This window comes from Monodon monoceros, unplaced genomic scaffold (assembly GCF_005190385.1).
Source record: "Monodon monoceros isolate NGI ecotype Baffin Bay Population unplaced genomic scaffold, NGI_Narwhal_1 Super_Scaffold_9, whole genome shotgun sequence".
NCBI classification, from domain to species: Eukaryota; Metazoa; Chordata; class Mammalia; order Artiodactyla; family Monodontidae; genus Monodon; species Monodon monoceros.
The window spans coordinates 21,709,068-21,722,636 of NW_021703786.1; the positions used below are offsets into that span (position 1 = coordinate 21,709,068).

General features: G+C 37.6%; 1 protein-coding gene across 4 annotated transcripts in view; it reads left to right on the top strand.

The window, feature by feature from the left end:
• LOC114889636 overlaps window positions 1–13,569 on the top strand; it is a 61,539-nt gene that overhangs the window by 22,090 nt on the left and 25,880 nt on the right. For all 4 annotated transcript variants that reach the window (XR_003792068.1, XM_029213054.1, XM_029213056.1 and 1 more), the window contains 4 exons: window positions 5,202–5,345; window positions 12,337–12,441; window positions 12,722–12,800; window positions 13,443–13,547. Coding sequence is in view for 3 of the 4 variants with exons in the window: in XM_029213054.1 (XP_029068887.1) it covers window positions 12,764–12,800; window positions 13,443–13,547 (142 nt within the window). In the remaining variant the exon portion in view is untranslated. The remainder of the gene's footprint in view (window positions 1–5,201; window positions 5,346–12,336; window positions 12,442–12,721; window positions 12,801–13,442; window positions 13,548–13,569) is intronic.

The window sequence follows — 13,569 nt, forward strand, 5'->3', positions numbered from 1 at the left end:
GTACACTTGTGACTAGAAGGATTTTGATAAATTTTCTTGGTATTTTCAGGATTTAGCTTTTGCCTGTAAATTGAATTGCTTTTCCCCCTTATACCCATATATCTTTAGTGGTTAGTATTAGCTGTTGGATATAATTATGTTATCTCCCTGAATATATAACTTATTTTATATAATTCAGTATTTATCATAATAATTTAATATTTGAAGATACCGAAGAAAATGTGTTCTTTTCGCTTCAGAAACAAAAAAAGTGAATTTTAAAGAATTCGTTGATACTATGATGAGCAACACGGAACGCTTCTCTGAAAAATTATGTTAGAACATTGTATCTTGTGCTTTTTGCGACTAAATGGTTTGACAGATTTTAGAAGAGTATAGTGTATTAAAAGAGCTAGCCATCCTAAAGATCATCAGGCAGATAAATGCCTGGCTTCGTGCTATGTTTGATCTTAATCTTCTCCATTACTGATTCCTAAATCTAGAACTTCCACATGCAAATGAATTGAAAGCTATCATAATCTTACTGTTCAACCTCATACTTTATTATAAAGAGCTAGAACCACATATATGAAATTCATATTTTGGGAAGGTTTAAAATGTTTTCTTACTTTGGGAATGTGATGCCATCTAGTGACCATAGCTGAGTACTATAGTGCAGAATTTCTGGTTTCAGCTGTTCATATTTTTTTTCATCTTCCACTTTATTCAATAACATTTATTGAGCCATTACTATGTACCAGATTATATGTTAAGCTGTGAGAGTGCTAAAGTGAAGAAGACAGTCTTTGTCACTAAGAAGCTCACTGTAAAAAAATATAAGGTCATATATGTATATTGGAGTGAAATTAGTACTTTGAAGATTGGGGCTAAAAGTAGGAATGCGTTGTTTTGTGCCACATATTAGGTAATAGTGCACTTTAACAACTATTTTTACCTTATATATCAATTTAATTTGTCTCCTATACAAGGAAACACAATTGATTAATTGGATGAAAGGATTATTTGCACTGTCAGGCACTTTTCCTAGGAATTTCAGTTTCATGGAGATAAAAAATTTTATTAGCACAGGGTTGTATAATATCTTATTCATATTTGTATTTATATTTCCTTTCTCACTCTTTTCCTTCAAGTACTTTTTTAATTAAAGTAAATGCCAATAGAAAATAATTTTAATAAAACCATTTCAAGCACATCCAATGACTGGACATATATTTTTACATTGTGTACTCATTCAGATTTTATGTAAGCCACTTGATCATTCCATGTGGCTGTCATAGAATTTTAGTTTTTATTCTTTTATCTTGGTTTTTATTCATTTACTTACTTTTATTTTTTGTAGTTTACAAGATAATGGCTGTAATTCCTTGTGCTATACAATATATCTTTGTTGCTTATCTATTTTATACATACTAGTTTGTATCTCTTAATCCCATACAGCTGTTTTGTCCCATCCCCTCTTCCCTCTTGCCTCTCCCCACTGATAAACACTAGTTTGTTTTCTATAACTGTGAGTCTGGTTTTGTTCTTCTGTATACATTCATTTGTTTTATTTTTTCAGATTCCACACAAAAGTGATTTCATACAGTATTTGTTTTTCTCTGTCTGACTTATTTCACTAAGCGTCATATTCTCTAGATCCATCCAAATTGTGCAAATGGCAGAATTTTGTTCTTTTTTATGACCGAGTAATATTCCATTGTGTGTGTGTGTGTGTGTGTGTGTGTGTGTGTGTGTGTATACACACATACCGTTTCCTCTTTATCCATTTATTTGTTGATGGACATTTAGGCTGCTTCCATATCTTGGCTATTGTGAATAGTGCTGCTATGAACATTGGGGTGCATCTATATTTTGAAATTAGTGTTTTCTGTTTTTCCAAATATATACCCAGGAGTGAAATTGCTGGACATATGGTAGTTCTATTTTAGCTTTTTGAGGAACCTCCATGCTGTTTTCCTCAGTGGCTGCAACAAATTAACATCCCCACCAACAGTGTACAAGGGTTCCCATTTCTCTATATCCTTGCCGATATTTGTTATTTGTGGACTTTTTGATGATAGCCATTCTGACAGGTGTGAGGTGATATCTCACTGTGGTTTTGATTTGCATTTCTTTAATAATTAGTGATGTTGAGCTTCTTTTCACGTGCCTTTTAGCCATCTGTATGTCTTCTTTGGAAAAACCTCTATCCAGGGCTTCTGCCCAATTTTTGATTGGGTTGTTTTAAACTGGTAGTCATTTAAGTTCAAACACATTCTAAAAGGTCTACAGTTTTTACTCACCTCCCCCACATTTTGTGTTTTTGATGTCATATTTTGCATCTTCATGTTTATCTCTCAACTGTTTATGGTACTTACAGTTGCTATTACATTTTTTTCCAGGTGGTATTCTTCTGTATCACTTTAGTCTGCCAATCATTCCTTCTAGTATTTTTTTTATTTCAACTATTGAATTCTTCATTTCTGATTAAGTCTTTTTTATATTTTCTAGTTCCTTGTTAAAATTTTCACTGTTCATCTATTCTTTTCCCTAATTCAGTTAACATTTTTATTACCAATGCTTTGAATTCTTTATCTGGTAAATTGTTTATTTGTTTCATTATTAATTTTTTTCATGGGTTTTCTTTGGCTCTTTCAATTGAGAGCAATTCCTCTGCCTTTTCATTTTGCTTAACTTTCTCTGCCTCTGTTTAGGTAAAACAGTTACCTACTGTGGTCTTGAAGGGGTTTTCTTATGTGGGGGCATCCCTATACAGACAGGGTGTGCACAATACCTTTGGTGGGAGAGCTGGATTTGGCATGGACACAGGTCACATCTTTTCTCAGAGTGTGCTGGCAGCTATCACCTGGTAGGGGTGGGGCTAGAGATGGAGGGGCTAGAGATGGAGTGAGGTGTGAGGTAGGACTTCTCTGCTCAGTGGCCATCCCTGCCCTATCAGGGCGGGGTTTGATCCCAAGTTGCTGAAGCAGAAGCCCTGAGGGTTGGGCCAGGCCTGGCTCTGTTCGCTTTAAGTGTGTGCTTTCCCTTCTTCCTGCTCCGGGACCCTTGCCTGAAAGGGGAGGAGAGCTGAAGCAAGTGGGGTCCATGCAGGTTCTCGGCTTGTATCGATCGCAGACAGAGGTCTGAGGTATCTCCAATATGCTACCTGTGCAGGGGCCAGCAATTGTTTCCGTCACTCCACTCAGATGCAGTATTGGGTGCAAGTCTACTTTGGACTTCACATCCGATCACTGCCCCCAGCCTCCACTGCCCCCACCCTCTTGTGGAGCCACACCACAGGGCAGGCGGGGCCTGTGTGGACTCTCAGGGTGTATTGGGGGTGAGCTGTGGTAGAGTGGCCACCCTCAAAGAACTGGACTGTTCCTGATGTGTTGCTTGCGTAAGCACCAGCAAATATTATATTTATTGATATTCTTAATTTAGTATTAGAATATGTTTTATTTTTGAGGTTGAAGGGGAATCTGGCTATTCTCAGTCTACCATGTTGCCAGTTCTCTCTTTAAAAGCACTCATTCAGGTTTTTGACCTTGCCACTTCATACTGGCTTTTTACGAAAAGTTAAATCTCATCTTGTTAAATCCAATGGTCAATTTTCTGTCTTCATCTTGTTTACCTCTAGCAGGTTTTAATATGTTTCTTCTTAAAAATTTCTCTTCTTCTGTCTTCTGTGACACTGTAGTCTCCTAATGTCCCTCTCATCTTATTGGCTCTTCCTTTTAAAAAAAAAATGAGATATAATTGACATTGTGTAAGTTTAAGGTGTGCAATCTGTTGATTTGATACACTTATACATTGCAGTATGATTACCGCCGTAGTGTTTAACTAACACCTCCATCACATCACATAAATATTATTTCTTTTTTGTGGTGAGAACATTTAAGATTTAGTCTCTTAGCAACTTTCAAGTGTATAAAACAGTATTAACTATAATCACAATGCTGTGCATTAGATCCCCAGGGCTCATTAATCTTCTAATTGCAAGTTAGTATCCTTTGACCAACATCTCCCCAGTTCCCCCGCTCCCCAACCCCTGGTAACCACCATTCTATTCTCTGTTTCTATGAGTTCTGCTTTTTTAGATTCCACATGTAAGTGAGCTCTTATAGTATTTGTCTTTCTCTGTCTGACTTATATCACTTAAAGTAATACCCTCAAGTCCGCAAATGGCAGAATTTCCTTCTTTCTCGTGGCTAAATAATATCCCATTGTATATATACCCCTTCCTTTTTGGTCTTGTTTGCTGGCTGCTTCTTTTCTGGATGACTTTTAAATATTAGTGTGATCCCAGATTCCATTCTGAGTCCCATTCTCTAAGGCTTTTCCTGAGTGATCTTATTGCTTTAAAATAATATCTGTATCCTTTTGACAGCCTATTTATTTATCTCAAACTTAATGTGTATGAAAGAAAATTCTTATTCTTTCCCTGGTCTTCCCTATATCAGCTGTTGATACCACTCTCCACCTAGTTGCTCAGGTCTCAAACCTATAAGTTCTTCATGGCCCCTGCCCCCTTAGACTGTTATTCAATTCATCATTAAATACTCTCAGCTTCATGCTCAAAATGTATCCTGTATTTGTCCACTTCTCCTTATCTCTATCACTTTCACCCTTGTTGAAACCACTGTCACTTTTGTGTGTGTGAGCTACTACAATAGCTTCCTAACTGCTTGATCTTCAGAAAGTTCATTGTCTACACTGCAACAGAGTGATCTTTTATACTTTTGTAATGTGATAACTTCACTCCCCTGTTAAAACTTTCCAAAGGTTTTCTATTGAAATTTTAATCAAACAATATTTCCTTCCATGGTCTGCGGTGGTATATTAAAGAGGAAGTAGTTATCCAGGAAAGAATTTTTGGGGGAATAGCAAAAGCTATTTAATTCATGGTTTTATCAGTTGGACATGTTTGTGAATTCAGCCTTTTGTAAATCTATAGTTCAATGAAAGTTATTCTTTATAATGGTTATTTAGGGGTGCAGACATTATAAGTTCTTGAAATATTTTAGAATCTTCAAAGATATACTTAATTTTGTGTTATTTTATTCTGCTTTAATATTTGAAAATTGGCAATTAATTTATACTGTATTTGTTATTCTTCTTAACCATAAAAATCTCAATTCCTAACTATTCCAGATAATAGTTTGCTGTATTAACTTCTTGGACAAGTATGTTGTAAAACTTGTGTTTTATGTACCCTTTAGTATTGCCTGATGCTATTGAAAACCTCCACAATCTTAGCAAAGAGAAGATGAGTGCTCCTGACCTGTGGAATACTGTGTCTAGTTTGAAAAGTAATTTAAAAAAAGACGAATTCCTAGCTGCACTGAAATTAGCAACAGTTGATGGTGAGTATTCCAAATACTAAAATTAAAAGATATATGGTTTTATCTTCTATCAATCTTTACTTGTCCTTGTATCTTGTATTTGATTGATATGCCAATATATACATTTAGGAAATATAAAGAAAGCTCAGATTGTTTGTCCTATAGAAAAATATTAATATCTAATATATTATTACTCTACATTGATCAAATATGTATTGACTGTAACCGGATGAGCCCAGCAAGTTTGGCTTCTTGCTGATTGAAAGGCCAATACTCAAGAGACAAGTGTTGGTAGAAAAGGAAAAGTTGTTTTATTTGGGAGGCCAGCAACCTGGGAAGATGGTGGACCAATGTCCTAGGACCATCTCCAAGTTGTTGGTTAGGAGACAAAGGTTTTACAATCAGCGTGGGGGAGGGGGCTGCAGGGTGTGTGAATGGCTTGTGCACAATCTCGGATTGGTTTGTATCAAGGTAAAGTTTCAGGCAACACCAATCCTCTGGCTTTAATTGGTTTGGGTTCTATGTGCTTGCATAGCAGTTTTCATCTGAGGGGGGTCTGCTTCCTGTAAAAACAACTGAGGAATATGTGTTAGGCCTTTATCAATATCTTCAGGGAACTGGGAGCTCAGTGACTCTGCTATGTGGCTGGTTTGTAGTCTAAATTATTACCAGTTTCCTGGCCCAACAGATAGCTATTCTTTGTTTTTACATCTTCACATTGCATAATCATTAACTTTTTTTTTAACATCTTTATTGGAGTATAATTGCTTTACATTGTTGTGTTAGTTTCTGCTGTGTAATAAAGTGAATCAGCAATACGTATACTTATATCCCCATATCCCTTCCCTCTTGCATCTCCCTCCCACCCTCCCTATCGCACCCCTCTAGGTAGACACAAAGCACCGTGCTGATCTCCCTGTGCTATGCGGCTGCTTCCCACTAGCTATCTATTTTACATTTGATAGTGTATATATGACCATGCCACTCTCTCACTTCGTCCCAGCTTACCCTTCCCCCTCCCAGTGTCCTTAAGTCCATTCTCTACATCTGCCTCTTTATTCCTATCCTGCCCCTAGGTTCTTCAGAACCATTTTTTTTTAAGATTCCATATATATGTGTTAGCATATGGTATTTACTTTTCTCTTTGTGACTTACTTCACTCTGTATGACAGATTCTAGGTCCATTCACCTCACTATAAATAACTCAATTTTGAGTTATTTTGAGTCAGTTTTACTTCTTCTCTTACGATTTGAATTCCTTTTATTTCTTTTTCTTCTCTGATTGCTGTGGCTAACACTTCCAAAACTATGTTGAATAATAGTGGTGAGAGTGGGCAGCCTTGTCTTGTTCTTGATCTTAGAGGAAATGGTTTCAGTTTTTCACCATTGAGAATGATGTTGGCTGTGGGTCTGTCATATATGGCCTGTATTATGTTGATGTAAGCTCCCTCTATGCCTACTTTCTGGAGAGTTTTTATCATAAATAGGTGTTGAATTTTGTCAAAAGCTTTTTCTGCATCTATTGAGATGATCATATGGTTTTTCTCCTTCAGTTTGTTAATATGGTGTATCACATTGATTGATTTGCATATATTGAAGAATTCTTGCATTCCTGGGATAAACCCCACTTGATCATGGCTTATGATCCTTTTAATGTGCTGTTGGATTCTGTTTGCTAGTATTTTGTTGAGGATTTTTGCATCTATGTTCATCAGTGATATTAGCCTGTATTTTTCTTTTTTGTGACATCTTTGTCTGGTTTTGGTATCGGAGTGATGGTGGCCTCATAGAATGAGTTTGGGAGTATTCCTCCCTCTGTTATATTTTGGAAGAGTTTAAGAAGGATGGGTGCTAGCTCTTCTCTAAATGTTTGATAGAATTCGCCTATGAAGCCATCTGGTCCTGGGCTTTTGTTTGTTAGAAGATTTTTAATCACAGTTTCAATTTCAGTGCTTGTGATTGGTCTGTTTCTATTTTCTATTTCTTCCTGGTTCGGTCTCGGAAGGTTGTGCTTTTCTAAGAATTTGTCTATTTCTTCCAGGTTGTCCATTTTATTGGCTTGTAGTAATCTCTCACGATCCTTCGTATTTCTGCAGTGTCAGTTGTTACTTCTCCTTTTTCATTTCTAATTCTGTTGATTTGAGTCTTCTCCCTTTTTTTCGTGATGAGTCTGGCTAATGGTTTATCAATTTTGTGTATCTTCTCAAAGAACCAGCTTTTAGTTTTATTGATCTTTGCTATCATTTCCTGCATTTCTTTTTCATTTATTTCTGATCCAACCTTTATGATTTCTTTCCTTCTACTAACCTTGGGTTTTTTTTGTTCTTCTTTCTCTAATTGCTTTAGGTGTAAGGTTAGGTTGTTTATTTGAGATTTTTCTTGTTTCTTGAGGTAAGATTGTATTGCTGTAAACTTCCCTCTTAGCACTGCTTTTGCTGCATCCCATAGGTTTCGGGCCATCCTGTTTTAATTGTCATTTGTTTCTAGGTATTTTTTGATTTCCTCTTTGATTTCCTCAGTGATCTCTTGGTTATTTAGTAGTGTATTCTTTAGCCTCCATGTGTTTGTATTTTTTGCAGTTTTTTTGCTGTAATTAATATCTAGACTCATAGTGTTGTGGTCGGAAAAGATATTTGATACGATTTCAATTTTCTTAAATTTACCAAGGCTTGATTTGTGACCCAAGTCACAAATCTATCCTGGAGAATGTTCCAGGAGCACTTGAGAAGAAAGTGTATTCTGTTGTTTTTAGATGGAATGTCCTATAAACATCAATTAAGTCCATCTTGTTTAATGTGTCATTTAAAGCTTGCGTTTCCTTATTTATTTTCATTTTGGTTGTTCTGTCCACTGGTGAAAGTGGGGTGTTAAAGTCCCCTACTGCTATTGTGTTATTGTTGATTTCCCCTTTTATGGCTGTTAGCATTTGCCTTATGTGTTGAGGTGCTCGTATGTTGGATGCATAAATATTTACAATTGTTATATCTTCTTCTTGGATTGATCCTTTGATCATTATGTAGTGTCCTTCTTTGTCTCGTCAGTCTTTATTTTAAAGTCTGTTTTATCTGATATGAGAATTGCTACTCCAGGTTTCTTTTGATTTCCATTTGCATGGAATATCTTTTTCCATGCCCTCACTTTCAGTCTATATGTGTCCCTAGGTCTGAAGTCGGTCTCTTGTAGACAGCATATATATGGGTCTTGTTTTTGTATCCATTCAGCCAGTCTATGTCTTTTGGTTGGAGCATTTAATCCATTTACATTTAAGGTAATTATCAATATGTATGTTCCTGTTACCATTTTCTTAATTGTTTTGGGTTTGTTATTGTAGGTCTTTTCCTTCTCTTGTGTTGCTGCACAGAGAAGTTCCTTTAGCATTTGTTGTAAACTGGTGTGGTGGTGCTGAATTCTCTTAGCTTTTGCTTGTCTGTAAAGATTTTAATTTCTCCGTCAAATCTGAATGAGATCCTTGCTGGGTAGAGTAATCTTGGTTGTAGGTTTTTCCCTTTCATCACTTTAAATATGTCCTGCCACTCCCTTCTGGATTGCGGAGTTTTTGCTGAAAGATTAGCTGTTAACCTTATGGGGATTCCCTTGTATGTTATTTGTTGCTTTTCCCTTGCTGCTTTAAATATTTTTTCTTTGTGTTTAATTTTTGATAGTTTGATTAATATGTCTTGGCTTGTTTCTCCTTGGATTTATCCTGTATGGGACTCTCTGTGCTTCCTGGACTTGATTCACTATTTCCTTTCCCATATTAGGGAAATTTTCAACTATAATCTCTTCAAGTATTTTCTCAGTCCCTTTCTTTTTCTCTTCTTCTTTTGGAACCCTTATAATTTGAATGTTGGTGCATTTAATGTTGTCCCAGAGGTCTCTGAGGCTGTCTTCAATTCTTTTCATTCTTTTTTCTTTATTCTGCTCTGTGGTAGTTATTTCCACTGTTTTATCTTCCAGGTCACTTATCCGTTCTTCTGCCTCAGTTGTTCTGCTATTGATTCCTTCTAGAGAATTTTTAATTTCATTTATTGTGTTGTTCATCAATGTTTGTTTGCTCTTTAGTTCTTCTAGGTCCTTGTTAAACTTTTCTTGTGTTTTCTCCATTCTATTTCCAAGATTTTGGATCATCTTTACTACCATTTCTCTGAGTTCTTTTTCAAGTAGACTGCCTATTTCCTCTTCATTTGTTTGGTCTGGGTTTTTACCTTCCTTCTTCATCTGCTGTGTATTTCTCTGTCTTCTCACTTTGCTTAACTTACTGTGTTTGGGGTCTGCTTTTTGCAGGCTGCAGGGTCATAGTTTCCGTTGTTTTTGGTGTCTGCCCCCAGTGGGTAATGTTGGTTCAGTAGGTTGTGTAGGCTTCCTGGTGGAGGGGACTGGTGCCTGTGTTCTGCTGGATGAGTCTGGATCTTGTCTTTTTGGTGAGCAGGACCACGTCTGGTGGTGTGTTTTGGCGTGTCCTTTACCTTATTATGATTTTAGGCAGTCTGTCTGCTATTGGGTGGGTTTGTGTTCCTGTCTTGCTAGTTGTTTGGCATGGGGTGTCCTGCACTGGAGCGTGCTGGTTGTTGAGTAGAGCTGGGTCTTAGTGTTGAGACAGAGGTCTCTGGGAGAGCTCTCGCCGATTGATATTATGTGGGGCCAGTTGGTCTCTGGTGGTCCAATGTCCTGAATTCGGCTCTCTCACCTCAGAGGCTCAGGCCTGACGGCCGGCCAGAGCACCATGACCCTCTCAGCCACACAGCTCAGAAGAAAAGGAAGAAAAGAAAGAAAGAAAAATAAAATAAAAAGTTATTAAAATAGGGCTTCTCGGGCTTCCCTGGTGGCGCAGTGGTTGAGAGTGGGCCTGCCGATGCAGGGGACACGGGTTCATGCCCCAGTCCGGGAGGATCCCACATGCCGCAGAGCGGCTGGACCCGTGAGTCACGGCCGCTGAGCCTGCGCGTCCGGAGCCTGTGCTCCGCAGCGGGAGAGGCCACAACAGTGAGAGGCCCACGTACCACAAAAAATAATAATAATAAAATAAAATAAAATAGGGCTTCTCTAGTGGCGCAGTGGTTGAGAGTCCGCCTGCCGATGCAGGGTACACGGGTTCATGCCCTGGTCCAGGAAGATCCCACATGCCGCAGAGCGGCTAGGCCCGTGAGCCATGGCCACTGAGCCTGCGCGTCTGGACCTGTGCTCCGCAACGGGAGAGGCCACAACAGTGAGAGGCCCGTGTACCGAAAAAAAAAAAAAAAAAAAAAAAAAGACGGGAATTCCCTGTAATGCTGCCAGGAGTTTCAGTGCAGAGGAAGACTGTGAGTAATAGGACAAACTCCTGAAATGACCAAGTCAATAAGTGACAATAAAAAGAAAGCCATAAATCTCAAAAGAGGAAAGGTTTGAGTATTGTTGGAAAGCAGCAATTGGAATCTAGGAGAATACCAAGCCTAAGGCAATGGGATATAGAATAATGAGTACCTTTTTCGAAAAATAAATAAATTAATTAAAATTTTAAATTTAAAAATAATAATAGAAAAGTCTATTAGGAGGAGGCGAAGTTCAGTTAAGAAAGAAGGTAAGAGTCTTCAAGGAGACTGATGATACAGAGAAATTCAGAGTCCAAGAGGGCACTATAGGAAGGGTGGAAAAGAAAGCTATCAATGGAAAGAAAATTTTGAGTGGTAAAACACAGAATAGATTAGAGAGAGGGTAGAAATTTTTGAGGTGCTTACATTTTAGAGAGTGGAAATGATACAAATAAAAGATATGGTTAGAATAATAACCTTGAGGCAGAAGACCCATGTCTGTCAAAAGCCTGATCAAGTTAGCAGACTGGTAAGATGCTCTGTGTGTCTGAAGAGCCATTCCTTTGTCTGGTTACAGGGGAATATTAGAACTCCTGTGGTCCAAGGCTTCACAAAAGTGTTCTGAAGCAGCTTGGGGAAAACAACCCTTGTGAACATTTCCTCCCAGGCCCTTGTACAGAAGCTCGCTAACTCCCCAGATACTCTCCTACCAATAGTAGCACTGCAGAGTTTTCTTTTGCAGGAACTGGAAATGATTAGGATGTCCAAATTGTCTGCCTAAACTGCATCTCTTTTTTTTTTTTCTAGGTTTATTGAGCTGTAGTTGATATATAACATTGTTTAAGGTTAAGGTATACACTGTGATTATTTGATACATGTATTTTTACCACAATAAGGTTAGTTGACACATCCTTCACCTCACACAATTACCATTTTGTTGTTTTGTTGCTAAACTGTATCTTCAAACTAAAGAGAAGAGCCATGTAAAGGAAAGTTTACACATAGCCATCCTACAAGCAGATGGGGAAACAGTTGCAGGGGGCAAGGGTAAGTGGGGCTTTCCACCCTCATAACCAGGAACCAAAAAACAAATTAGTTACCAAACAAATCTGTTAGCTTTGTGCCTTACCCATGCTTGTGATAGTTTGGTGATCCCTGTCTATTTCACTCTACCACTTTACATTAAAACACTAAAAATAAAAAATCTCTATGTGCTCGTTTTCCTGGGACACAAAAAAAGAGGCGAGCTTGGAAGACTGCATCTAACTTTCTAACTGCCCAAAAATATACTAGGTGGTGGTAGCTGCTAAGAACAGAGGACGACAAGACCACGAAATCTTTGAGATGTGACAGAGAGCCAGGCTGGGTTAAGAAAGAAGGCCCTGGAGAAAAGCCCAGTGTAGTTCTATGATATGTGATTAAGCAGACTCTAAAAAAACCAAGATTTTAATGTGTGCACAGAATTATATTTTAATAGCAGTGTTTTCCTTATTGATGTATTCTCTCACTCTGATGAATGTTTCCATCTACTGACTCACAGCCTAACTTTGATCATCATTGTTTTAGCCAAAAAGCTCTAAGATTACATCTTAGCAATAGCTTGCATTCTTGCCAGGTTTACTTCATTGCTTAATCAACAAATGCCATGCAGACATTTTTTTAATAATAAAGAATCATCGTTCTTCAAATTTTCAACCATTACCATGTTTTACTTTTTAAAGGTGAGAAGGTTGATACTAGTGACCTGGAAATTTTTCTGCAAAATATGGGGATAGAGCTCACAGAAGATAAAGGCATGGAATTACTGAACAATCTTCCAGTTGATGGTGAGCATTAAAAATATCACAGTGGGGTAAACAGTCACAGTGGCCTTCAAGGAAACTTGAGTATACGGACTTAGGTGACTAATACTCCCTATTTAAGGAACCTTTCATGCACCCCTTCCCCACCAAAATGATTTCACCAAATTGAGAGCTGTTTCTGTTCCTGAGTTTTATTCTTTTAAGTGAAATAATATAAATGTCTAGAATAAAACATTTAAGTCTTTATGTTTCTAAAATTATGCATGTTTTATTCTATTTTAAAATATCTGCACTGCTGTCTGAGACTTGAATTTTTCCCTTTCTTGGAGCCAAAAGAAAGGTGTATATGAACAGATTGATGAAAGAATTGCAGTCTTTTAAAGGTGAGTGAGAAGTATGAGGTCATGGAGCTTTGTTCCTGTTTTCAAAAACTCTTTCTATTTCACATATTTCAGATGATTAATCCCGCTGTCCCAATTCTTCAGTATTTATTCTTTATAAGCTTTAGGTAGTCTACAGTCACCAAAAATTGTTTAACTACAGTAAGCCCAAAAGCAGTGGTTCCCAAATAAAGTTGTACATCAGAGTCACTGGGAGGGGGGGCGGAATTTAGCATTCAGATTACTGGGCCCCTTTCAGTCAATTTCCGGAGATAGCACCTAGAAACCTATGTTATTAAATGTATAGGATTATGATAGTGTAAGTCCATGGATTGGATCGATAGTTCTCCATTAATTAGCAAGTTTCAAATCCTACTATGCAGACATACTTATAAAGGTTGATTTTAGTCTTTGCCATGACTTACCACATACCTCTAACCCCTCACTTTCGTCTCCTAAAAGTTTTCCAAGTCCCAGAGATCAGGGTTAGGAATTCCTGACTTAGACACCAAACCATATTTACTTGAACAGTTTGTTCTTTGCTCTTTATTCTCTATACAGTATTGATGCCTAGGCATGAGCTACAATGACCCACTCTTTACATCACTACAAATATTTCTCATATCTACCCCTTTCTTTCCTAAGGGACAAAGGTATCTTTAGATAAGGTGGACACTTTCATTAAAAACATGGGAATTGACCTCAAGGAGAAAGAAATCCAGGAATGGAAGGACCACCTACCAGTTGATGGTGAGAGTTTTGAATATCAATA